At 37.0% G+C, this 27,520-nt stretch overlaps 3 protein-coding genes across 6 annotated transcripts in view; 2 read left to right on the top strand and 1 right to left on the bottom strand.

Moving 5' to 3' along the window:
- The window catches only part of xcr1a.1 (chemokine (C motif) receptor 1a, duplicate 1), a 28,787-nt gene extending 15,363 nt beyond the window's left edge, over positions 1-13,424 (bottom strand). The window contains exon 1 of one of the 2 annotated variants that reach the window (XM_079587573.1): positions 13,182-13,424. The gene's annotated coding sequence lies outside the window, so the exon portion shown is untranslated. The remainder of the gene's footprint in view (positions 1-13,181) is intronic. The other variant, XM_079587575.1, reaches the window with a different exon arrangement.
- fyco1a (FYVE and coiled-coil domain autophagy adaptor 1a) overlaps positions 1-23,418 on the top strand; it is a 33,134-nt gene extending 9,716 nt beyond the window's left edge. For both annotated transcript variants that reach the window (XM_079587534.1, XM_079587535.1), the window contains exons 6-18: positions 1,481-1,624; positions 1,853-1,946; positions 2,567-5,053; positions 5,648-5,740; positions 7,383-7,501; positions 7,711-7,878; positions 9,266-9,418; positions 12,440-12,669; positions 15,177-15,315; positions 18,266-18,361; positions 18,528-18,738; positions 19,557-19,666; positions 21,074-23,418. In XM_079587534.1, coding sequence (XP_079443660.1) covers positions 1,481-1,624; positions 1,853-1,946; positions 2,567-5,053; positions 5,648-5,740; positions 7,383-7,501; positions 7,711-7,878; positions 9,266-9,418; positions 12,440-12,669; positions 15,177-15,315; positions 18,266-18,361; positions 18,528-18,738; positions 19,557-19,666; positions 21,074-21,149 — 4,120 coding nt within the window. In that variant the 3' untranslated portion in view covers positions 21,150-23,418. The remainder of the gene's footprint in view (positions 1-1,480; positions 1,625-1,852; positions 1,947-2,566; positions 5,054-5,647; positions 5,741-7,382; positions 7,502-7,710; positions 7,879-9,265; positions 9,419-12,439; positions 12,670-15,176; positions 15,316-18,265; positions 18,362-18,527; positions 18,739-19,556; positions 19,667-21,073) is intronic.
- Positions 23,419-24,211: 793 nt separating this feature from the next.
- ghrhrl (growth hormone releasing hormone receptor, like) overlaps positions 24,212-27,520 on the top strand; it is a 37,874-nt gene continuing 34,565 nt past the window's right edge. For both annotated transcript variants that reach the window (XM_079587569.1, XM_079587568.1), the window contains exon 1: positions 24,212-24,288. In XM_079587569.1, coding sequence (XP_079443695.1) covers positions 24,235-24,288 — 54 coding nt within the window. In that variant the 5' untranslated portion in view covers positions 24,212-24,234. The remainder of the gene's footprint in view (positions 24,289-27,520) is intronic.

The raw sequence follows: 27,520 nt of genomic DNA, 5'->3' as shown, positions 1-27,520 counted from the left end.
TGTTGTATGTAAAATTGGCACTACCTTTATTATTATTATTTTATTATTTGAAAAAAATAATATATATTATTCCCGGTGCACACAGATTGCACTGTTGCAGAGTTTACTTCCTTTTTATTCATATTTCATATTATAACAATTTCTTTATTTTTTAGAAAGTTAAAAAAAATTCACATTAATAATAATAAATAATAACTAAGACACTAATAATTAATAATAGCCTTTATTTTATACTGCGACATTGAAAGTAGATCAGATTGCTTAAAATAGTAAAAGCAATCTTAATAATACAAACATTATAAACTAATGACATACATAAGCATGCAATAAATAAAAATACTTAAATGTGTTTGCAAATTGTTTATATATAATAATTAATTAAATGTATAGTAAATTAAATTGTTACTTTATCATTTATAATTTGAAAATTAATATTCTGTATGGAAGTTAAAAAATGTAATCAAATGGCCTTAATTGTCCAGAATTCAGCTGCCCATATCAAACATTTGTATGCTAAAATTGAGCAAAAATACACAGGTTTTCATGCAGCATTTTAGTGATTATGGAAAAATGTGTTGAGGCTTCAGTGTAGAGGCATGAATACCGGTAGTTAAATACGGCAGGTTCACAATCTAAACCAAAAAAGGCAAAAACTCATTTCCGCATGTTCTTGTTACAAGTACTATTTACATCACACAGATGAATTCAGTAGAAACAATAGTGAAAACGCTACCCACATAGTTTTACTTCTTAAAATTAGCTTCCCTGTTTTAAGAAACAATATTACATTTACTTTGGGTTATTGGGTGCGTTCTATACATGTGTACCGGTATGCCTGCTTGTTGTGAGCTTCCTTATTTTGAATACAGATTGAGTCATATCCAGACTATGCAGCATTTGTGATGAGCAAATGGCACGATAGGCCATGGCGTGACTGAATTATAGCCCATGGCGTGACTTAATATGGCTAGTACAATGTCATTTTTGCTAGCTTAAAAGTTTGCACTAAACCAGTAGATAGTGTGACAGACTTTCCAATGAGGATCTATGATTAAGGCTGCATTCCAGTTCAAATGTGTCTACTTTGCACTTAAAAGTATGTACTTTGCTGGTTATACATACTTTATTAGTATGACAACAACGTTAATTTTTGAAACAAATTTTTTAATTTTTCTTATCTGCATAGGCTACTGTTTGCATTTGCACGTCAGGTACTAATATTTAGCAAAAGATCAACTGAGAACTGTCATAATCTACCATGCATCTGTTGTGCAAGAGGTTGTGGGTAATAGCTATAAATACATACAAGAATGTGCATTTTCAAATCTACTTTGAATAGTGAACCACTCAAGCATCTTTCTCTTTCCAATGTACTATGATTTTGGATACCGTTATTCTTATTGCTCATGCCATTCAGTATGTTAGACTTGAGTTGGACATGGTTTTCTAAAGCCTTTTTTAAAATGGTGTTTTTCTACAGTGACTGGTATAATTCCCGGAGTCCATTTCTCAAACCCCATCTCAGTGTGGACATAATTAATTACCTCTATGAGCTCAATGATGTTCAATTTGATGTGGCGTCCAGGGGTCATGACCTTGATTCAGAATGGCCCACTTTTGCAAGGTAAGAGCACACTGTAATTTTGCAATTTTATGTATAAATATAACATCAAGAGTAGATTAAACACACACACTGGCAAACATATAATGCTACTAATTTATAGTCCATTTACCATGTGGTATTTATGGTCTATTTGCCATGACTGGAAATAGTATGTGTGTGAATGTGTTTTAATAATCTGATTGATGTTCATTTCTGTTCATTTAAATTTGACTAAAAAATGTGTCACAGGAGGACACTGGGAATGACTAGCTCTCCCAGTCACATGTGGAAACCACCGAGTCGTAGTTCCAGCATCAACAGTCTGGCAAGCACATACTCACAGGTACCAGCACATCAATAGTATGTCCCTGTAGCTTTTAGTAAAATAAAAGTAGGTAAAGTTTTTTTTTAATTCATGCATTATTAAATATGAATATTATTTATATTAGTCATTAATTAATAATATTTATACAAATTATTACTATCATAATTTTAAAGGTAACACTTTATTTTAGTGTCATTGTTACGTTACATGTACTTACCATAGTAATAACAGTAAATTATGCATAATTAAATGCAACTAACCCTCAACCAAACCCTAATCTTACCCTAACTCTATAGTAAGTACATGTTGTTAATTATTATTACTCAGTATTTAAATATATAATTAAACTGTAACAATGATACCTTAAAATAAAGTGTAACCATTTAAAATATGTATTAATATTAAGTTTATTACATGTATCACATGTTTATTATTTGTCATGTATCATTCTAAACTTACAAACATTCACACCACTGTTTTATATCCAGTAGATGGCATTGTTTGTCTCAAAATGTCTCAAATCTACTCAATTTCAACTTTCTGAGATCCATTCAACTTGAAGCAATCTCTCTTTCTCTTACTGATTATGTGTACCTCATCTCTCAGTTTATTTTCTCTCTTTCTGCCAAACCTTACAGCATGCACATGAGTTCCCTGGGAGTCCAGACTTTGGACCTGGGCTTCTATCAGACATGTCTGTGCAAAACTCCAGTGGACTGAATGATTCTTCCATCAGTGCTATAGATGATCTCCGCCTGGAGCTGGACCAGTCTGAATTAAAGCAAAGAGAGTTTCTTAACCAGGTGCAGCAGTTAGGCGCAGAGGCGGGTGAACTTCGTGGAGTTGTGGTGGAGCTTCAAAGGCAGCTGGATGTCTCTTTAGCTGCCCAAGGTAACCATCAGGAGCTCCAGCAGAACCTGGCAATGCTAGCTGAGAGCGAACGAGCCCTATCCCATGAGCTGGAGGTCTTGAGGGGACGTGAGACCATCCGAGAGGCCTCCCACAAGGACCTCCAGGACATGTTGGCAGTAGCAGAGCGTAAAAATGAGGAATTGATGGCAAGGCTAGATGGAGTATTGGATGAGAAAGGCCAGAGAGCGACCAGTGACTTCAACTCTGCCCAGAAGATTCACGAGTTGTTAAATGAATTGAAAGATGCTGAGAAGGGGAGAATAGATGCTCTTGCTGAAGGAGAAGAGAGGAGAAGGCAGGCAGAGCAACTAGCTGAGAAAGTCCGAATGAAGGAAGAGGCACTCAAAGAGGCTGAGGTAAAAATGGCAGCTTGGACGGAGAAGGGTAAACAACTACAGACCCGGGCAGAAGAGCACCGTAATGTCATGGACAAACTCCAAGGGGCTTTTGCAGTGCGAGAGAAAGAGACCAGCAACCTTTGGAGGCAACTGGAAGATCTCCAGCGCTCTCTGGAAACTATGGAAAAGCAGGCCAAGGTGGAGAAGAAGGATATGCAAGAGGATAAAGAAGAGCTTGAGAAGAAGATGAGTGGTCTGGAAGGGCATCTGCGAGGATTGCGGACACAGCTAAAGGCTAAAGAATCTGATCTTCTCTCCAGTACCAAGACAGTCCAGGTTCTGGAGAAGGAATCAGAGAAGCTAAATAGGGAGAAACAGAATCTGATGGAAACTGTATCTGAACTTGAGAACAGCACCAAAGAGCAGGCCAAGAAGATTGACGAATACAAAGATAGCTGTGCCATGCTTATGGAGCAAAACAGTGAGCTCCTCCAGATGATGAACAAGACTGAGGACACCAAGAAGGAGTTGCTTAAAAACAAATCCTCCCTGGAGAGTGAGCTGGCCGGATTGAGGGCCTCGGAGAAGCAGTTGCGAGCGCAAATTGATGACGGGAAAGTGACGTTGGATGAACGAGAGCAGCGAATGAGAGAGGAGAACAGGAGTCTGGATGAGAGGCTGCATAAGGCCAACATGCAGTTGGAGGAATCCGGGAGTTCAGTTCGCCAACGGGAGCTGGAGAATAAGGACCTCATGGAGGTTCAGGTCACTCTTAAAGCGGCCCTCACATCTATGCAGGAGGAGATACGCAACATCAACAGCCAGATTGCTGAACTTGAGAAGAGTCTTGGAGCTGCGAAATGCAATGAGGCAAACCTGACCGCACAGCTTAAAGATAAGGATTCACAACTGGAGGACCGGGAGAAGCTCTGTGAGGAGCTCCAGGGAAGGGTGGAAGAACTTGAAGGTCGGGAGAGGGATTTGGAAATGGAGAAGACAAAGGCAGAAAGAGCTTTCGTTAAACAAACAGAGATGATTAATAGTCTTGAGGCCAAGACGAAGGTTGCAGAGAAGGTCCAACTTGAGCAGAGTGCATGTCAGGCTAAAGAAACCCAAGAGATTGCTTTAAAAGTTAATCTCCTAGAAGATCAGCTAGGATTGAGTATGAAAGAAGTTTCTAGGCTTCAAGAGGAAGTGCTCGATTTTAGGGCTAAACTTCACAGTGCTGTAGAAGAGAAGGACAAGACTCAAGCAAAGCTGGATGTCACTGAGGCTTCCTGTGCAGAACTGCGGATCTTGACTGAGCAATTGAAGAAGCAGGCGGAGGAGCAGAATCGACTACATGTGAATGAACTCTTGCAGTCTAGCGAACGTGTTGAAGCCTTAACGTCGCAACTGAGCCAGGAGACATCTGCACATAAGAAAACAACTGATGAGATTGCTTCAGCACAAGAGGAGCTGGTAGAGCTCAAGTCACAGAATGAACGGCTGGTGCTGGAGAATGCTGAGACCAGAGAGTGTCTACACCGAGTCAACACAGAAATGGCAGAGCTGGGAATAACAATTTGCCAACTCACCGCAGAGCGGGAAGAGGCACGGGAACGATGGGCTGCCGAAGCTGTCCGGATACAAGAACTGCAACAGCAAGGAGTGAAGGAAACCGAGCGGCTCAATGCCAGCTTGGTGGCTCTTCACCAAGAAAACTCTAGTCTACATGAAGAGATCCAGCAGACGGAGAAACTTTCAGAAACTGTGCTGGAACTAAAAGATCTGCTGGACAAAACAGAGGGCGAGCGGGACGCTGCGCGAGAAGAGATCGCTGCAGGGAAATTTCAGATGAGCACGGAGAGCATGACTTTCAAGAACCAGATAAAGGTAAAATTATCTCAGAATCTTCAATATCACTTTAAATCCCTTCTGTCACATACTTACGCTGTTCATGTCATGGCAAAATTACAGCAATTACAAGATGACAACTCTCTGACAGCTCTCTGAAATAATTTGTTTCTATCTCGTAATGCCAAAATTCATCAAATGTATTGCACTTTGCTGTTGATGTGCATTTTATATATTTGTTTTTTGTTGTTTTTTATTAGTTTTTACAGTATTGTTAATTACTAATTGTAAAATTAGAAAAGGAAAATCAATAAAAGCATGTACCGTACATATACATGTACCTCTTGCAGCCTTTTTGGTTGTTTTTACATGTCACAGCAGTTAAGTGATAAAAATAATTTAAGTTCAGCTGTGTGAACTCGCACTGCAAGTCAGAAACCCGTAATTACAGTAATTCTGACATGACATGAATGCAATTTTTTTTTAATGCCACTGGTGGTTTTATCTGATTTACTTTGTGATTGACATAAATCCAAGCACATTTTATGTGAAATTGTATTTTAGCATTCAAATAATTTTTTTCTAGTACTTTTATGTAGTATTTATTTATATAATTATTACTTTTCAAACTAGAGTCTTAATGAAGAGATTGAGGGATTGAAAACTCAGCTAGACATGGAGTTGCAGAAGACATCTGAGCTGGAGGCCAAATTATCAGAGTCAGAGGTATGTAAATGTTTTGAGCCAGGTGTGACTGACTAATACTTTCATTTTAATGATCTTCATGATCATCAGATACTTTTTGCATACCAGCATGTGAATCATTATTATTCATCTCTGTTGGCTGATAACACTGATATTACTAGGTGATGAATGTCTGATCTCTTGCTGCTCCTTTTGTTCTTGTTCATTGGAGACCCACTGTGCGAGACGGTGAAATAGACGACACGAGATTGGGGTTAATTGCCAGACAGTGATGAATAATTTGCTTCTCATTAAGCCTATAATTAGGAACAGCGCATCCGGTTTCTGGCAGATATTTGTCAATTAGAGTACAAGTGCCACTGTTATTATCCTCTATAATAATAGTCTTCACATTTTTCAGTTTTTTGCAACAATAAAACCTATGCCTTTGTTGTTGTTGTTTTTTCTCTCTACTATTTTAATTTTTTTTTTTTTTTGCATAACTATTGAGTTAAAGGTATAGCGGAGGATCTTTCCTAATTTTAGAAAAGACCCGCCCAATTTTTTTTTAAATGCACATGCGCAACACTCTATTTGCTCCCGAGAGGGAACGCTTACATTAACTTTTACTAGCAGTGATTTTAAATGGATTTCTCCAAATAGCATGACAAACTTTACCTGTCTAGTAGAATGATCGCGACTGCGGCATCAGTGGGAAGCCCAACCTGTGCTTTTAGCGCACGCCAGCGTGTGAAATATTCACCCAAAATCACTCTGGTCTTGTTTCTATATTCTGCGGCCTTTCTCTTCTTATCATACACTTCGTATAAATTTTTTCTCTTTCGACCCTCAGCCATTTTTTCAAAGGAATGGCTGAAACCGTAACTCATCACGCATAATACACCTGAAAGCGAAAACTACATAGGGACGAGCACGTACGACGGCCTTACGTAAACATATCACCAGAATGATTGACACTTAGGTGGACCAATAGTATAGGCTACCCACCCGGAAAAAGAAAATCATCCGCTATACCTTTAAGATATGCATATATTTACAATTACCCATGGAAAATGGCATTGTGGCAGTACGATGGTATTTGATGATAATGCTATGGTGCTGAATTATGCCATATTCATGCAACATGGTATTTACATACTCAATATACTTTAAAGAATACAACAAAACATGGCATTCTTTTACAAAAAGTACTTTGTCGGTACCATGGTATAATAATAATATCAGATGGTAATACTGTGTTACTTGTAGAACATGGAAGTGAAATGTAATGGATTTACATGGTACTTTCAAGTATACCATAATACTGCCATGGTACATGTTGAAAATACCATGGTAATACTATGGTACTATAGTATGTCTAAACAACCATGATAGTACCATAGTATGTTTTTTGTAAGTGTTGCCATTGTACATGTCCAAAAACATAGTTAGGGTTAGTTGTTGTACATTTTTGTTAATGCTAAAGGACTAAATGCTGTTGTTTCAATATTACAGTACGAGGTACTTTTTTATGTTCCTCGGATAAGATGAAAATCAAGATAAAATAAAACAAAATGAGACAAAATAGCTGTACAGAACATTGTCAATGTATGTGAATGTTTGATGTTTGTGGGTCCAGATTGTGTTCATGCATTTGTCTGTTTGTTTGTGTGTTTATATTTAGGGAGTGAATATAGAATACTCTCGTCTGATCGAGGAGAAGGATTCTTACATCACTGATTGTGAGACTCTGATGCATGAGAGAGAGTGTGAGACGCAACAATTGCAAGGAAGTGTATCAAGGTGAGCGCATTCAACAACACAATAAAGGGTTAATGCAGCACAGATAATGGATCTCTATGAATAAAAGCCATCACTAATGGATTTCCAAATGGATCCTCATGATAAGGATTTCTTGGACCCTTGAAGAGATTCTGTTTTAGTAATAATTGTTTAGGTTATATTTTCATGCATTATTATTAAATTCTATCTGCTTTTTCTCTCGTCCTTAGTACCAAAGAGGCTCTTAGTGACGTACAGAAGGAGAGGGAAGAATTGAAGCAGAAATTGGATCAGGTGTTGACAGAGACTCAGAACCAGCATCTCCGGATGTCTGCTGAGCTGGAGGATCTGAGCCAAACCAAAGTAAACCTGGAAGAACGGCTCATCGAACTTATTAGGTGTGTATAGAAGAGTTGACTTCTCTTTCCTAACTTAAAATCATGGTTTCTTTCGTTGTTAATGTGTTTATGGGTGTGACTATCTCACACTGAGAATGATTAATTTCAATCTTTGTGTAAATAGATTTCGTTAAATAATTGCTGGACGATTAATGATTCATTTTACTTTGTCATTTTGAAAATTCTTTAAATTGTTGTAAATATTTGTTTTAAATATGAAAATAACTGGAATAATTGGAAATTAATTTTGCTTTGTCTGTTTTCTCTTGGTCCTTTACTAGCTTTGCTCATTCTTAGAACATTTTTATTATATATTTATTATTTTTATATGTTTTTAAATAAATAAAGCATTAAAATTATATATATATATACATACAGAGAGGTGAAACTCGAAAAATTAGAATATCGTGCAAAATTTATAATTTTGATGATTATGGGTAGCTTATGAAAATCCCAAAATCAAAATTCAAAAAAATATAAATAAATAAATTAATACAGAAATGTCAGCCCTCTGAAAGTATAATCATGCATATGTACTCAGTACTTGGTTTGGGCCCCTTTTGCATGAATTACTGCCTCAATGCAGCGAAATAAATGAACCTTTGCACGATATTAAAAATTTTTGAGTTTCACCTGCATATACTTAATTCAATCACATTTATTTGTATAGCACTTTTCACAATACATATCGTTTCAAATCAGCTTTACAGAAATGTATATATATATGAATTCAATCTAAAAAGTTTTTATTTTATTTCCCTTAACAATGATGGAAGCCCCTCATTTTCTTTTACAACTTTGGTCTCGCAAAAAGGTCAGGTCACACTTCAGGCGAGAGAAACTACAAAAAAAAAAAAAAAAAACCTACTTGAATTCTCAATGAGATGTCAAGAAAAACTGATATTGGCAGCATGAAATGTTTTTTATAACAAAGAAGCACACATAAAAGCAGGTCAAGAGCTTGTTCTTATCTGCCTTTCTGTATTTTGTCACCATATATATATGTTTAATTCAGTCACTTTGTAGATCATGACATTCTTATGGTTTTTAAGCTACTTTAATTCTCTAAGCAAAACAAAATGAAAACTCAAATATCTACTGAGCCAGAATGCTGAGCAGAAAACACAAGAGAAAAGGAATAAGGGTGCTGCTGCCACGAAGATATTCTGGATGTGGATAAACGCCTGTTTGATCAAATCTACAGTTTGGTGTGGATAAAATGATATAATCAAACAGCTGCAGATGTGATAACTTTCCTCTCGACATGAAATGGAAATGAAATGGCTGAACCATGAAAAGTGCTTTTAGACATTAAGGACACAAAGAGACACAAGAAAACCTTTGAGTCTTTCCTCATTTCTCATCTCCTGCTCTCTCTGTTTTTCAGGGATAAGGATGCTCTGTGGCAGAAATCAGATGCTCTTGAGTTCGAGCAGAAGCTGCGAGCGGAGGAGCAGTGGTGGCTGGTGGATAAAGAGGCTACACACTGCCTGGGCTGCCAGGGCCAGTTCACGTGGTGGCTGCGACGGCATCACTGCAGGTGGGCAATCTCGCGAACACCTGCTCCGATCTCAAGGTAGAGGTGGAGTGAAAAGCAAAAGAACAGCAGAAAATGTATTTATGAATTTTAAAAAGCTAAGGAAATTTAAATGGGAGGTAAGCGATTTCTGAGAAACACTCTTGATATTTGAAATCGACACCCAAACAAACACACGCCTCCCTTTATTGCTCCGCCCCAAAATAATGAAGTTGCTATGCAATAGATATGCACCGTCTGACATATGCCGATTTTATGCCGGTCAAATGCACTCGGGCGGCGCATGATTAACATCGCGCAACATCAGCATCACACGTACACACGGGCCACACATGTAGGGAAACTTGTGAATTACGGCCGTTTCACACCGCAAGCGTGAGCAGCACGTATTTTTTCGTCATGCATGGTAATCAATGAGTGCATTCACACCGGGAGCAGGAACAGTGCGTGAGCGTCAAGCAGGAGCTCGATTAAAGTGAAAGCACACTTTTGATGGACAAAATAATTATGATTACAGACACAAAGTGCCCAAAATACACAGAATTTTTATGTCTATTGTGTTTTAACAAGGACTGGAGTAGGCTGTCAGAAAAGAAAATGAAGACTCACAAATATTTATTGAAAATTTACCCATTTAAACTTGTTTTTATTATTCAGTTTGGGTAAAAGTATATGGTATATACTATATATAATATATAGAAAATAAATATTTGTGTGTGCTGTAAAGTGGTTTGAAAAAATTGGAATCGGCTAAAATCGGCATCGGCATGTCAACCTCAATGAAAAAACGGAAATCGGAATTGGCCTAGAAAATGTAAATCGTTGCATCTCTACTATGCAACACAGTCAATGACTAACAGCTGGGAAAGCTTATAAAGCGGGGAAATGCATGTGTCTTTATCATAGCTGACAGCAAGCACAATGATAATGCAAATGAACAAACAAGCGAAGATGACACAGGAGTATATACAAGCCAGACTTCGATGTTAGTCGCCAGCACACCAGCTGCAGGTAAAACAATAACACTCAAAACTGTCATGTTACTATAGCTAACATTACAACAACAGCATATCTTTGTTCTGTGAAACCAATGTTACTCACGTATCGAGCAGAAACAAAGCAGCCTTGGCATCTCTAACGGCTCTCCAGTGCTGAGAAGCTTTTCCAGCATTAAGGCTGGGCCTAGCTCTTGCCTGATTGTAACTCTTCTTCTTCCAATAATATTCCTCTGAGGTAATATCTCAGCCATCTCTCTTTCTACAATCTTTCTACAAAAGTCCGGCTTGCTCACTCTCTCTCCTCCCCCATCATAAGTTGGACACGTCCCCTACTGCTGATTGGATACAATATTGTTGTGGTGTCTGATCTGTCCAGGACTACGTATAAACACAATTTTTTTTTCAGCACACACACAGAACAGAAATTAGCAAATATTCACAATTTGTTTAATTTGGTGTTGATTGAAATGTACAATAGCATTTGTCAGAAATTGCTTACTGCACCTTTAAAGTATTGTACACATTTATTGAAGAAAGGCTCTAAAAGAAAAAGCACGTTTGTAAAAACTGGAAAAGTGCTATTATTTCTTCTCTTCACATCATTTGTGTTGTGAAAAGCTCATTACACATTAACGTTGAATTAAATATATTGTAAAATAATGCAAATATATTCATACATTTTTTATTTAAGTGAGATTTAAGTGTCCAACTCATTTTTTGTTTCATCTGTATGCGCAGGTTTAGCCCTAGGCACATTTAAATTAAATTATTGTCATTCTTTTCTCAGCCTACACAACACTTTTTTCGACTGCGTTTGCTTTGTTTCCTGATCTGCATAAGTACTTCAGTCAATCTGGCTGAAACAATTCAGATACCGCATGCAAATAAACAACTGTCACTGAGCACAAGTTGTTCTTAGACAATCCTCCCCTCAAGACTTTTAAACAAATACTTTTAAAAAGTAAAAACAAAAAGTTTTTATAGCAATTATTTGGGTACATTAAATAGTGCACTGTTATCAGGACTTATGATTATATTAAATTTTTATGATATTTTAAGACCTGTTGAATTATCTGACAACAGTTTTTTGTGACAAACTCATGGTGCCTGAAGGAAATGAGTCACTTAGGGAGTGTTCACAGGTTTGGTTCGATTAAAGCGAACCCTGATGCTATTGCTCTGTTAGTGCGGTTCATTTGAATAAGTGTGAATGCTGCCATCCGAGCCCTGGTGTGCACCAAACAAGTGGACCGAGAGCGGAAAAAAGATGGGTCTCTGTCCACTTCCAAATGAATACTGGTGCGGTTCGTCTGAAATATGAACGCAACATGGACCAAAGACATCTAAACGAACCAAAAACAGGATGTGATGTCACGATGCAACCCTTAAAAGGACAAAATGCTCAAGCACACCTGGTTTTTCTTATCATTGCCCATTACAGTTCAGTACAGATGTAGGAAAAGGCATTTCCTTGCAGCAGATCTTCGTTTGTGTGTGTGTGTGTGTGTGTGTGTGTGTGTGTGTGTGTGTGTGTGTGTGTGTGTGTGTGTGTGTGTGTGTGTGTGTGTGTGTGTGTGTGTGTGTGTGTGTGTGTGTGTGTGTGTGTGTGTGTGTGTGTGTGTGTGTGTGTGTGTGTGTGTGTGTGTGTGTGATGCAGGGATTCCTGCCGCTGTTTTGACTCTATACATTTGATAATTTTTATTCACGAGTTTTCAGCTCCATCATATGTACTCACATACATCCCATGCACACAGGATTGGTTTAAATGTCATGATAGCTGTTTTTTTTTTTTTGGTACTGTATCTTTAGGCTTGGTCTTAAACATCAAAAGCGAATCAGGACTAAATGTATCATTTTCTTTTTTTGTCAGGACCAAAAAAACCAAGAGAACCGAATGTGAATACACTGAAGTATTTCAGACTCAATATAAAGAACTTTATACAGTATATGGTGCTTTGTTTGGTTAAAAATGTTTTTTTTTTGTGCCGAATATTTGGACTTATGGTTATTCTGTGTTTCCTGGCAGGTTGTGTGGCCGTATCTTCTGTTACTACTGCAGCAACAATTACGTAATGACAAAAACCGCAAAGAAGGAGCGCTGCTGTCGAGAGTGTTACACGCAGCACGGCGCCGTGGTGGAAAGATTTACGAAGGCTGAACTCAACAGCTCTTCAGAAAATCAACCACCACCCCACACAAACGCTGCCGGTCAATCACCACCACCAGCACCCTATATGCCCACACCAAGAGTTACAGGTACAGGTGCACACAGCAGAACACACACCCTTCATGTCACGTTGGAATGATTGTATTCACGAGTTGATTGCACACGAATGCCAACCTAAAGTTGTAATTGTTTTAACTGTGCAGTTTAGTTTGTATGCATTTTGTTGATGAAGAATAGCCAGAAAACACTACTTATGAATGATCAACTTGTGTTTTGCGATGGATTATCACGATTAGTACAGTTCCCAATTATCCCACGTCCTTCCTAGGATATAGAGATAATCTCAAGGTAACTAAAGAGCCTATCCTTTAGTCGTGTCCTCAAGCGATCAGTCTATAGTTCGTTTTTATTATAATAATAATAAATTTCCCCCTTGCATTATAAGTCTACCTTTTGTGGTACTCTTCAACCGTGTTCGCATTACAACAATGTACATAAGCTCAATACATAACATATACATATCATATGCTGCCTCTTTGGCTAGGCTATATTGATCAGTCAAATCTCATAGTTATTATTCCTTTATCATACGAATGCTCACCCTCTTGTCGTTCTCTTCAAGCAGGATCTTCCTGATCTAGAAGAATGTGACTCGTACTCAAAAATCCAAGGTCCAGTCAGATGATTATAATAAATGTTTAACACTATTTATTAAAAGAATCAAATGAAAAGAATACTTGTTACAGATTATAAATCTAACTAACGGATAGATACTAGCTAGGCTTAAAGCTTCTTGCATCTGACAACTGCTGGTGTGTTCAGACTTCTTGCGAAGAAGAGCAATGAGTCTTTTTCGGTTCTCTTATTTTATAGAGCATAGATATAAAAAGCAATCATCTGACTGTTTCTAGCAAGCGTAAATGTCTCTAACAAGTGACTGATGATACAGAGATAGAGTTCATGTTGTGGCTGATGACTCATATGGTTGAGAAATGCAGAGCTGCACCCTAACTTCACTTTAAATGGTCATATTTTTTATTAGCCCAGACAGTTCCCTTACATTGGCTGTAGCAAACTGAGTGGTGGGTTTCCTATTATGACCTTTTCTGCGTTGGCATCGAGATGGGGGATCAGAGAAAGCGAAGGAAGTGCCATTCTCAGATGGGACCTCCTTTACAGTTTCCCATCATTCCCTTTGAGAGTATGAAAAACACACCGAATTTGCATCCTTTGCTCTTCATTGTGTTGCATTAGTGCTAAAAAGCTTTCTGCCTCCTCATAGTAAAAAAGCGTAATATGCGTAAAATTGCCCATTTTATTCTTTATTATATAGTGGTGTCTGTCTTGTATGTACTGTAGGAACTTCCCAGGAGGTTCAAGTTGTTATTTTTTAAAGTGAGTTTTAAATTATGCCAACTTTTTCCCATTAAGAGCACCCTAAAACTTACTTAGCATGCATAAAAGTAGCATGAAATGAAAAACCACGACGTTGACAGCACCTTTCTCTTTTGAGCTGGCTATGTGAATACAGTGGCATGTATGAATTGAGAGAACCTTCAAGTGCTTGAATACATTGTTCTGCCTGGCATTCATCTTTTGTGTCTGAAGATTGTCTTTATGAATATATTGAATGGCCAAGAAGCCCATTGTAGAATGCTAAAGGATCAGGATTTAGTTACAGAGCACTTTCATTGTAATTGACTGATGAATTGGTCTTCACAAGCAGTCCTATCAGTGATTGTATTGCAAATATTGCTTGTTAGTAAAGGTTTCCATTATGACATACAAAAAATATCTTCTTCAAGGGTGCGCTTGATGGCTCAAAAATGTCAGGATTTTTTATTGTATTGCAGATATTTTTCGGAAAAAATGGCAATTTGTTTAAATTAAGATTCCTGACATGCAAGTCAAATTATATAGAGTCATCACAGACTGTGATTGGTCCATCATGGCCTTCGCTGAGAACAGTAACACGTACCATGTGACATTACCATTAATGCATTATCAGTCATTTACACTTGAATAATGAAGAAACTTAAAAACTTACAAACAATTCAGAAACGATACTTAGAAACAATTCAGTAGGCACTGAATTTAAAAAAAACAAACACTGAATTTAGATCTATACAGTGTTATATTAGTATTATTTATATACTATTATAATACTTATCAATAGTGTTGTAGTCAAGATTACCTAAGCCAAGTCCAGGTCGTATCCCCGCAGTTGACTGGTCCTATTAGCCTGAGACTGAGTCAAGGCCAAGTACAAAAAATGACAGAGGCCTTCAAAAAGTGGTCTTGAGGTCACTGAACACTTGAGGTCACTGAACTGGTCACTGAACACTGGTCTCAACAACACTACTTATTCATATTGTAAATTAGCTTTTATTTCTTTCTTTTTTTGCCTTTTTTTTATTCTGTCATTTTACTTTTACTTAAGTTGTTTAAGGTTGTTAACATATGATGGATCTAGTTGTTTTTAAGTCCTGCCTGTTTTTAAGGACCTTTGCTTCATGCTAGTTGTCTTTCTACTCACTTTTTACATTTCTTATGGGTTGATGTCAAAGTTGATAACTTCCTGTGTCCTGACATGCAGTTACTGATCCTGGTGAGAAGCCGGATGATGGGGTGTTTGACATCATAACGGAGGAGGAAGTGAACGGGGTCTATGACAGCGACTCGCGTACCACCACTGGATCACAGGAAGAAGGAGAAGGAGCGCAAACTGGAGACATGTAAGATCGTAAACACACAAACACACACAAGTACCACCTACGCTACCGTTCAAAAGTTTGGGGTCAGTTCCCCCCCCCCCCAGAAATGAATACTTTTATTTACCAAGGATGCTTTAAATTAATCAAAAGTGACAGTAGACACATTTATAATGTCACACAAGGTTTTTATTTCATCAGAGAATATAAAAAAAGAGACTGTTTTCACAAAAAATATGAAGCAGCACAACAGTTTTCAACATTGATAATAGTAAATGTTTCTTGAGCAGCAAATCAGCATATTATAATGATTTCTAAAGGATCATGTAACATTGAAGACTGGAGTAATTATGCTGAAAATTCAGCTTTAATCACTGGAATACACATTTTATATTACAGGTGAAACTCGAAAAATCGTGCAAAAGTTAATTTATTTCAGTAATTCAACTTAAAAGGTGAAACTAATATATTATATAGACTCATTACATGCAAAGTGAGATATTTCAAGCCTTTATTTGTTATAATTATGATGATTATGGCTTACAGCTTATAAAAACCTTTTCACAATATTCTAATTTTGAATTTGGGGTTTTCATAAACTGTAAGCCATAATCATCAAAATTGTAACAAATAAAGGCTTGAAATATCTCAATTTGCATGTAATGAGTCTATATAATATATTAGTTTCACCTTTTAAGTTGAATTACTGAAATAAATTAACTTTTGCATGATATTATAATTCTTTGAGTTTCACCTGTAAACCAAAATAGAAATAGAAAACCTGGCGTTGCTACACTGCAAATATCGTTGGCTCTTATAATAAAGTGCTTGTGATGTTCCTTTTGCCTTCTGCCAAATAAATAAATGTAAATAAAATGATGCAACATAAACATTTCATTCTGTGTGAAGGCATGCTTTTGTGGTATATGCTGCGCAAGATGTGAAGCTTTTAGACTTATTGCGATAAAGTGAGTGATAATGCTTCCTTTGAAATAAAGCGTGCATCTAGCACTAAGGAACCACATTCATTAAGTGAAATCTGAATCAGGAACTGTTCATAGGAAGTGTGCACAAACGAAGTAGAGACTATGGATGCGCTAAAACATTCCCGTGTATTCACAATCACACTCCGAATGGTCCAATTTGTAGCAGAATTATCAAGATTCTCCCGGCTGCCTCGCCGGGTCTCTGTTTAGAAGATTGAGCTGTGATGCTTCCCTAAATAAGTGTTACAGACAGACAGGAAGTCCTGCCGGGAGATTGATTGTGAGGGGGATGATGACTGTCAATTTATGCATTTCATGCCATCTTGGGTACATTTTCTAACATTTGTCACTCTGAGATGAGCACCTGCCTGGCATATAATTTCACGAGCTGCCCCAAATGCTTCCTGTGGGTGAGCGAGTTTCCATAATTAGAGACGCACTCTCCAGGAAAGGAGAGAGTTTTGATGGAACAACATTTTGTTTACGATTTATTTATACTTTTTTTAGTCATTGAAGTTTTTCTATGTTTTTTTTCGCATCAAACATATCGTAATATGCATGCACATTAATCAGCTTTTTTTCTTTTTGCCGCTGTGCATTTAAGAGCTTAATGTATACATCTTTTTCTCATGTTAAAGGATTAATGGTTCTTGCAGGTTTGCTGTCGGGTCAGTCTCTGCAATGCTGCGTTAGATTGTGACCAATTTATATAAAGATCAAAACAAAAATATGATCAAACGGACAGTGATGACATTTATAATGTTACAAAAGGTTTCTGTTTCACATAAATGCTGTTCTTTTGATCTTTATATTCATCAAAGAATCCTGAAAAGATTTATAACGGTTTCGACAAAATATGAAGCAGCACAACTGTTTTCAACATTGATAATAATCAGAAATCTGTCTTGAGTAGCAAATCGGCTTATTATAATTCTATTTTCATTATTATTATTCATATTAGAATAGTTTTCTGAAGGATCATGTGACACAGAAGAAGCCTGGAGTAATGATGCTGAAAATTCATCTTTTATCACAGGAATAAATTATAATTTATTAATGTATAAAAATAGAAAACAGTTATTTTAAATTATAATAATATTGTCTTGTACGGTATTTTTTTATGCAGTCTTGTTGAGCATAAGCGACCCTAAACTTTCGAACTGTAGTGTAAATGTGTTCAAATTTATTATTTTATATAAGTTTCAAACTATTATTGTTTATTATTATTTTTGCAGCTTAGTTTTTGTATTGGGAAGTTTTGAGATTATAGGTTTTTATTGTACAGTGAACTGTTATTTTAAAAAATCAAGGATTACATTTTTCATTGTGCAGTTTTAGACAGGTTAGACTAAAGAAGGAACTCAATTGCTTGTCGTTTGCTCTAAGATTAATTAAAAAAGCCTACAAAATGTCTTCATAAATAAGCCTCTAGCTTTAGCACACAGATGTAGCTATTTTAATTATGTTTGCTAAGACCAGCATCACAAACACAATAGCTTATAACTGGGGTTAAAGATTTGAACAAACACAACTTTCACATTATTTGTGCTTCAGACCAGCGTTATTATCGTTAACCAAACCATTAAATAAAAACATTTGTATTGCTTGAAATATACTTTAACTGAAATAACATATAAACAACTTTAAACTTGTTTTATTTCAGCTAGCTGCCAAAGCACTAAAATAGTACAAAAATAACTAAAGTTAATGAATGAAAATTAATAAATACTATAGTAACATTTGAAAAAATAAACATGACAAAATAATTTTTTAATAAAATCTAATTCAACACATTAATAAAAAACTATAATAGTATATCAATCATACTAAAATATCACTGTTTCAGTTGATACGATTATGATTTGTACAATAAAATAGGTGAAATATCCCATAGATGTACATTAAAGTCATATCTAAAGATTAGAAAAAAAATCTTCACACAATGTCCCCTCAATTTATGGTTTATTGTGATTTATTGTCTTTTACAGTAGCATATCAAGTGATGTGACGCCTGATGACCAGGAAGAGATGATCTCTGCTGTACAGGATGCAGAAATCACCCTCCTCAAGTCTGGAGAACTCACGTTAGTACACGCGCACACACACACACACACACACACACACACACACACACACACACACACACACACACACACACACACACACACACACACACACACACACACACACACACACACACACTGCTCCAGTATTATTATTATTGTTGATTCCGTGCATGTCTCTCTGTAGTACCTCTGTGCCTCTGGATATAGATGAGATTCCTCATTTCGGCGATGGTTCCCGAGAGCTCTTTGTTAAGTCCAGTTGCTATAGCGCCATTCCCATCACCGTGGGCGACCACGGTCCCATCATCAGCTGGGTTTTCTCTTCCGAGCCAAAGAGCATCTCCTTCACTGTGGTGTACAAAGAGACTCTTGACACACCTATTGAGCAGGCCAAGGTAAGGTAACAAACACACACATACCGTACATGCACTTCAACACCTGTTGAGAATGCAAAAATATGGCCTAGTTAGTGAGATGCTCTAATAGTTCATGAAAAAATGCTGTTGTACGAGCAAAGAGTCTCATTACAGGTATTATTTGGTAATAGGTGTTTTTGTGTGTGATTTTATCAAAGCTCAGATCATAACTCTAAATATTGCCTCACTTTTAGTGTTGGGGAATATTCTTCTGTTGAAAAGAAGGACATTTTTGTTCTCAGAAGTCGCTGTACATTGTCTTTATTATTTATTATTTTTATAGCAAAATAATATTTAGTTAAATATAGTGGTTTATGGCTATTTTTTATAGATTTAGTTCTATTTTATGTCTGCATGCTTGATGATTTCACCATGATTGAGATGTTTATTGTTTTTCTGTAAGTTAAATAATAATATATATTACAATATTAAATATGTGAGAACAATATTGCCTGATTAAATACATTTCCGATGCAGCATGAATATATGGCGAGTGGCGACATTAATTTAATATCGCTATAAATGGCAACATTTTTAACTATCACAACAGAAAATCAAAACACTGCATTAAACTCACAAGCAGAAAGGCAGCGTGATCCTTCTAATATGGCGTCTATACAAGACAACTGGCCAGAACTCAACACAGCGTGATGTCAGCTTCACATTCTCTATAGAGACCACCGATCAAAGTGTGTAAAGCTATTATCGGCCGATATTGATCTGCGCCTGATCAATCCGAGCACTCTTACCATTGATCCTAGGCTACGGTGCTAAATCTTTGTGTCCCTGTGGTTCAGGTTCTGATTCCTCTCACACGCTGTAACTCGCACAAAGAGACCATACAGGGACAACTCAAAGTCCGCAACCCAGGAGTCTACACGCTCATCTTTGATAACTCATTTTCCAGGTACAGTAACACACAGGTGGCATTTGCACACTCCGGGAAACCTTTCAGAGCTTGTGCTTCTCAGAAAAAAATCTACTCTTTTAAAGTCCCCCTGTAGTCAATAATTGTATCCCTTAAAACTCATCTTTGATCACCAGACCAAACTGACATTTAAGTGTTTTTCCAAGCGGCAAACTTCCGGTTTCTCTCTTAAATCCAACACGGAAGTGACTTAAACTGCAGTTCATCGACTGGCCGCTAGAGACAGCCTCCAAAAGAGAGTTAATCCCATTGACTCCCCTTGTAAAAATGCCTAACTTTACAGCAGAAAAAATATGTTTACAGTCAGGTACAAAAAGTGGTTTTGGTCTATACAGCTAATTATGCCCTTCATAACAACTCTTGAGGGGCGAGGGGGAGGGGATTTTTTCATAACTAATCCGTTAAAATGATATTATATTAGCCTTAAAACTGTTACTGCTAGCCGTGTGTCTGCTGTCTGTTAGCGTCCCGTCACTTCAGCTAATCCCGCCTCTTTGCCCATTTTCGGTTATCCGGGAGTGACGCGCTACCAAGATGGCGACGGCCAGCTCCGCCCACTTTGGGCTTAAAAAATGCTCTTCAGAAACCTACGGGTGGCGTCACGGACACTACGTCCATATTTTTTTAGTATAGGTGGTTCTATGAATATGCAAATGAGCCCCGCCTCCACTCACTCACAGGAGCTCAGAGATCCACTCGTTGACGATCACCAGTGATATTAAAAACACCACATAGACATATAAACAACATTAAAAGCTTGATTTTCACCGCAGGGGGACTTTAACTGATATGATTTTGCTGATTTATTACAGTGTCAAACTGATTATTTTACTTACCTCTTATCTGTGTAATGCATTTGTGCGATTTGCTGCATTTCATATGCTGCCTATATATGTTGCCTAGCTAGACCTTGTTTTATAGCATTAAAGGCACACCATTGACACAAAGATGGCAGTATTATGCTGCCTACTAATGTTATTTGGCATTTTATGATATAGATATGATATAAGGCATTGCATGTATATCAGATAAGACAGAATGCATTGCAACAATCTCAGTATAAACTATAATCAAAGAAAAACGAGTTATATCAACTATACATACACTATTGTTCAAAAGTTTGTTGTTTAATGTGTGTGTGTGTGTGTGTGTGTGTGTGTGTGTGTGTGTGTGTGTGTGTGTGTGTGTGTGTGTGTGTGTGAGTGAGTGAGAGAGAGAGAGTGTGATTAGCTTAGCAACATTCCAGACACTATTATAATTAAATATTTGTCAAGTTGCTGCATATGAAGATGTTCCAAATCTGTCACCTAATTGTTTCATTTGTGATATCTTTAGTTATTGCTTGAAGTGAAGTAATTGCTGTTTCCTCTGTTTTCTTTTCAACAGATTTCTCTCCAAAAAGGTAAACTACCAGCTGACCATTGAGAAGCCAATCATCTATGATGGAAGCGACTTCCCTTAAAAGCAACCGTGGTGTGTGGCGTCCTCGTGTGAACTGTTTGATCCTTAATCATTTCCGACCTGTGTGCCAAGGGTTTCTGTTTTGAGTTTTATGGGTTAGTATAGTATTAGTTTTTATGTTTTACCGCTGATAGCACAGAGGTTATCTGTTGTGACCTGTGTTTAGTGTCATGGGCGGGTTTCAAAAGCACACGTACTCATTTGGAAGAGGATTATTTGCTGGTGATGCATCTTTTTTTGTGTTTTATTTTACTTGTGCATTCAGTATTTTAGAATGATTTTACAAACACTACAGATGAATTCAAAGCATCAGTGATCCCGTCAGTTGAAGCACACATGGGAAAACGTGCAAAGATAATAACAACTCAAAAATTCAGCTTTAAAAATGGTCAATTCAGAGAAGTCATTTTCATTTCTAGCTGCTTACTAATGGAATGTGAGAATTTCTCCTTTTTTTTGGATATAAGACTTAGAGGTATCCAAAAATGTCTGCTGTTTGCAAAGATATCACAGCACTTCCACTACAGATGTCCAATACACTATATGCTCTTGAGTTTACCAAGTACACACAAAAATGTTTTGCCTTATTTTTTTAGAAAGTCTCTTTATAACTATTTGAAACCATTATGAGAATTTCATACAGGGTGAAATTGTATGGTACAAGAAAAAAGCAATAAGCGTCTTATATGGCTTTTTTTTTTACTCAAAGCTGGATAATATAAGATGCTGTGTCATGACAGAGCCCTTTAAAAGTATATCAGTTTAACTTCATTTTGTAGACCCCACCCACTAGGTCAAATTGTCACTGGTATGACATCAATTGAACTATTATATATGCACAATGCATACAAGTACATGCAAATGTGGCACTTTTTTATTAGTCAACTCTATGCAGTACTCTTGCCCAGAATACATTGGCACATACTTTGTACTAATTTAGCACTTGCACAGAGTATATTTTTGCAGTTTTTAAATCGAATTATATAGGGTCACTGATACTTGCATGGTTTTGGACATGTTCAATATAAATGCCTCCTTTCTGTTTACTCTGTGAATCCTCATCCTGGTAGGTCATCAAACATTAGTCATATGAACACTAAGGAACTGTTTAATGAACTGTCTCGCTTTTTGAAATGACTTTGAAAGCAAATATGCAAGACACACATTTATTCAGGTGTAAGGTTCACGTATAATTATCCTGGTGACAAAGCTAAATAGACTGCTGCTTTTAAGAAGATTTGTTTATATATTTATATTACATCTCAAGCTCCTTTTTGAACTATGTGCAATTCTAAATATTTTCTTAATAGGTCTTGCTCTTTTACAAGAGTAATGGTATTTTAAATAAATTGGTTATTTTGAAGTACTTTTTAAAAGCCGTTGTTCAGGAAATTGTGAATAATTCATGAATGTCCCTGGTTTTAATTATGGTATTTGTGAATCTATGCAATCACTATGCAAAGTTTACAATTTGCAGAACCCTTTAAATGTAATAAAGTTGTATCAGTTCAGCACCAGTGCAAACGTTTTTTTATGACACATGCATTTGTACAGTATATATGCGTGCATGTGGTGAAAAACCGCTAAATGAGCTTGTTTCGTCTATATTGGCATTATGTGGAGTCAGGTGTGTTTGCTTTCAGGAGGCAAGGGTAGGCAGTGCCTCCTCAAAAAATTGGTTTAGAAAATAATCCATATTCTAAAAATAAGACGTAAATGCAAATATTTCTAAATGTGACATTAAAAGGTGTATAAATCACTCGCTCTTCTAAAGTAACAGTCGACTTGAGCAGGGAAAGTTACAGTGGGAGTCCGCATTTCTCTTGCCTCCCCTGAGCCCATTGATTTTTAACAGACCCCTAAAGCGTGTTCTGGGTGTAGTGGGGGGTAATTGAGAATGAATGGGGATATGTTACTTGAGAGGAGGCAGTTCCTCCATCATGCTATGACTGGATATGATTGTTTCGTATGATAAATCCCGACCTCTTGTTTTCATTAATTTTGAGTTCGCAAATCAGTCTGAATGAACAAAATGACGACTAATGGGAAGTCGGCTAAAAGCAAGTAAACAGCTCAGCCACTTAGATTCCACGCTTTGTCACATCAAAATTAAACTTGAAATTGCCTGAAAATATGATGTGGTTCAGTGAGCAATCAGCTTGAGGAAATTAAAGGTAATTTTTTGTGCCTGATCTGTGTTTACCGAGCTTGATGACTGGAAATCCTAAAATAAATGGACTGTTATAAAGAACAGCTGAGGTTCAATTTACAAAAAAAAAAAAAAGACATGACATGTCATGTTGACATGAGGGGGTGACCTTCTTTATGTAGAATAAAACAGCTTTTTCTGGAAGAGTGATAGGACTTTATCTAATTTAAGTGTAGGCCTACTTTTTTGTACTTTTAATGTAAATAATTTGTTTATTACTTGTTTACACTACTTTTTTTTGTTCAGATTTAAATAATGAGTCAATCCATCACTCCTCCTTCCCACGTTTTTGTCTTACCCTGATTCACTATGGTAAGCCTATTTTAAGTAGGCTATAGACCGAAAGACCTGCCGGATGGTTTTCGCGGGAAATTGCTAAGCACAACCAAAACAACGTTCTTCTGCTAAATGCATTTTTAACCGGGGCCAAAGTTGTGTGCCTTCAATTGCCAGAAAAATACATGTAGGGTAAGTGTTGTCAAAAAGTGCATTTACACAAACACATAATTAAATGGATGCTGTAGTGCAACTAAAAATGAAATTATCTCCACAATAATTTTGAACTGAGTCTGCACATGCACATTAAGCAGATATATTTGGAACAAACGCTAGTGTTTGAGGAATATCAATACAGTAATTCAAAAACAGGTTAATTCTCTGGTTTGAGGAAAGTAAACTGAGCTGTAAAAATAGCATTTGTTGCAATTCCCTGCAGCGAGACGCAAAGGTTTTCACGGCGCCCGTGCAGTCCTATGAATGAATGATGCACGCGCTCCTCTCCTGTCTCCCTCTCTCTCTTCCCATTGGGCAGACTCGGTCTATAAAGCATTTGATTCAACTACAGCTGTCAGCGCGCGCTGTGGACACGGCTGGAGTCATGCGTTCGTGTGTTCGTGGGATCCTGTGCTTTACATCACTAACAACTGTGACTGTGAGTATGCACAACCTAATTTATTCACCATTGTGCTTTATTAGGAAAACTGAAGTTGATAGTAATGCGACACATAATAGCCTACATGCAACTAATGGGATGCATTTCATTTAAAAACTCACTGCATTGTGTTTTATGCTTTCATATGTACTTTTTTTTTTACAGTGCACATTTGTGTTAGACGCATCTTTATAAAGAAAGACTTTCATTTGTGTAGATTGAGGTCCAGCTAATTAAATCAATCGCTCTAGGCCTATTGTGTTTTATCTGTAGCCTATCTCCTGTATTAAATTAACTAGGCATTGTTTTACTAAATATTATTTTGGGCTCCACGAGAGAAATGAGAAATGTGATCGCAATCAATGTGGATTCAATTCATTACTGCACGTTGGCGCTGGTGGAAAAGGCGATTTTTCACATCTGATTCTAGACTCCGTTGAAAAGAGTCGGGGCCAATTAAAATACCTGGACAACCAGAAATAATATTTGTACCTGTCAAGAATAATTTTATTATATTTTATTTTATATATACAGGCTAGATATCCTATATACAGGCTACTGTTTGAGAATATGATCTTAATAAATAGTAATAATTAATTATTGTGTGAATTAAAAGCTCTGTCATGAGGCTCACGCTATGTTAAATTATAATAAAGCGTCTCGTTGGTAGCCTATACATAACATTTATTTTGCGTAGGCCTACTATTTATTGTAGGCGAAACATCCCAGTTTCCAGTGCAACTCTTTATTATATGCACATGTTCGTTAACCTAATTAATTTAATGTTTGGATATAGTAAAACGCCCATAGATGTAGCAGAAAAGGTCATGTTTGCATTTTCTTTGGTCACTGACTGTAATTCTAACCTTGAAATCAGACATGGGCAATAAATAATGTCATTGTCATGCAGGCACGTGCAGAGGGGGGGGCTTTGGGTGCTCGAGCCCCTGCCCTTTTTCAAAATGAATCAAAAGTGCCCTTCTCAAACAAATATCATTGATAATATTGTGGTCAATAAAACAAAATGCATTTGCTTATAATTTACATGACAATGTGTACAAGACTAAAGTAGCCTAAATTCACGTTTTTTTTTACATTTCTGTCAGTCTGAGGTGTCGTTGCTATAACGCGTTGCTATGGGTTGCGTCACTTGCGTCAAGTTGTGCGTGTCAGTTGCTTCGGTCTTGACTGACGATCTCCATTTTCGAGGCTCTAAAACTCCGGAGTAGTGTGTGGGCGGCAGGCATATCGTAACAAAAGTTATGCATTTTAACATAAAAATGTACTATTCAGTGTACACGTAGGTATCCCACACAGTCTGCTTGGGAACCGATCGCTCTCGAGCGTCTTTCAGTGAGTAACGTTATGGCTCGACGGCAGAAAAAAAAAAAAAAAAAAATTATTATTATTAATTTTTTTTATAATAAAAGGTTGCGTGTCGATTCAATTAAAAATCCACATAACACATATTTTAAAATATTACTTAATTCGCTGAAGCCTGTTTGTCATGCAAAATACACCACAGACCAATCGTCATCTGGCACAAGAAGTTCAAATATCATTGGACGGTCATTTATAAATAAATCATTTGAAAATTACATGGACAGACGAATTTACATTGAAGTGATCTGAATCTCCGTCGTTGACCTAATGGATGTTAATTGACTACAAACCAGCACCAAAAGTAGCATTAATGGTAAGTATAGTATTCAAGTCACTTGTATATTTAGTCTATATTGATACACCGTTTACCATTATGAAACTATCATAGTTTGTTAAATGAAGCCCAGGCCTACTGCAGGCCTATTATGTGAAGTGTAGGCTGCCTGACAACAACACGCGAAATGGTGACTTTATTATTTTAACATTTTTGCTTAAAGCCTTATGCACTTTAAGCCTGCATTTATTTGATCAAAAATACAGAAAAAAACTACAATTTAAAATAATAGTTTTCTATTTTAATATACTTTAAAAATATAATTTATTTCTGTGATGCAAAGCACACACACACACACACACACACACACACACACACACACACACACACACACACACATATATATATATATATATATATATATATATATATATATATATATATATATATATATATGCCCCTTTTTATATTTGAGCCCCTGCCCCTGTGGAACTCTCTGCACGTCCCTGTTGTCATGCAAAAAACGGCTGAGAATTGCCGAGAATCAGTTGTAACCTGACCTTTGTGTGGCTGTTTCTGTATATGCTAATTAAAGGATAATACAAGACTTCTTACAAAGGGTTGTCAAAAGCAAAAATGCTGAAATGCACATCATATGTTGTGAGAAAGTGCTGGAGCAAAACAGACACTATTGTTGGAATCAGCACCTCAAAAATAAGCAAACGTAGGGAGATGTAATCAGTTCTTGTGTTTTTTGAGATGCTTATAATGGTCAGAACATGCTTCATGTCACCAACATCTCTGTGTTTTAGCCACTCTAAACTCCAGCACTGATGGAAAACAGAAATTGCAACACTTCTGATGTCAAGGTTGCTGTATGAGGTCGAGATGAGTGTGCAATTCGCTGTATAAGAAAGAGAAAAAAACACTTTTGTGGAGTGTTAAATTCTCCTTTGTCAATGTGGATTCGAGAGCAAGTGAAAATGACTTCAGATATAGGCCTATTTGGACACTAATTTTACATAATAACTTTCTCCCAAAGAAGGTTGTCAGCTCATCTTTCTGTGTGTTGGAGATTTGGGCTCCTTCTTTCAAAATGACTTTTAGTTTTTAAACCAGCTGGTAAAAATGCAGGTGGATTTTGAGGATTTTGTCACGGAATGAAGAGAAGGCTTCAAAATGATCTCGGCGTCAAAAATTAATGCGCGCTCAACTTTCGTCTGGTGCGATTGTTTGTGCACTTGTGTGCCTATTTCCTTTGGCAACTGCACCGAAACCCGTCTATATGAAGTAAATGTGGATGCAGAAGTGCCATCTGCCAGCTGAACTTGGGGAGACCCTTCTTAGAAACAGGGCAGTTAATGGATCTGGCTGCTATCCTGTAGAATGGAGATGAATGTTCTTCAGGGAGGATGAGCAGTATAATGGTCTCTCTGTAAGCGAGACAGGTGGTCTGATATGGCGCAGGTGTTCATTTCTAAGTGCCCATACGAATACGCATGTTCCTCGCAGAAGTACATTAACGTTTCAGCCTTTTGGAATTCATCAATGGAATCAGTGGTTCGGTTGGCGTGT

The sequence above is a fragment of the Phoxinus phoxinus genome (genome assembly GCF_949152265.1).
Source record: "Phoxinus phoxinus genome assembly, chromosome: 18".
Lineage (NCBI taxonomy): Eukaryota > Metazoa > Chordata > Actinopteri > Cypriniformes > Leuciscidae > Phoxinus > Phoxinus phoxinus.
Note: the sequence above shows the minus strand (reverse complement) of the source record. Positions and strands in the feature narration are given on the sequence as shown.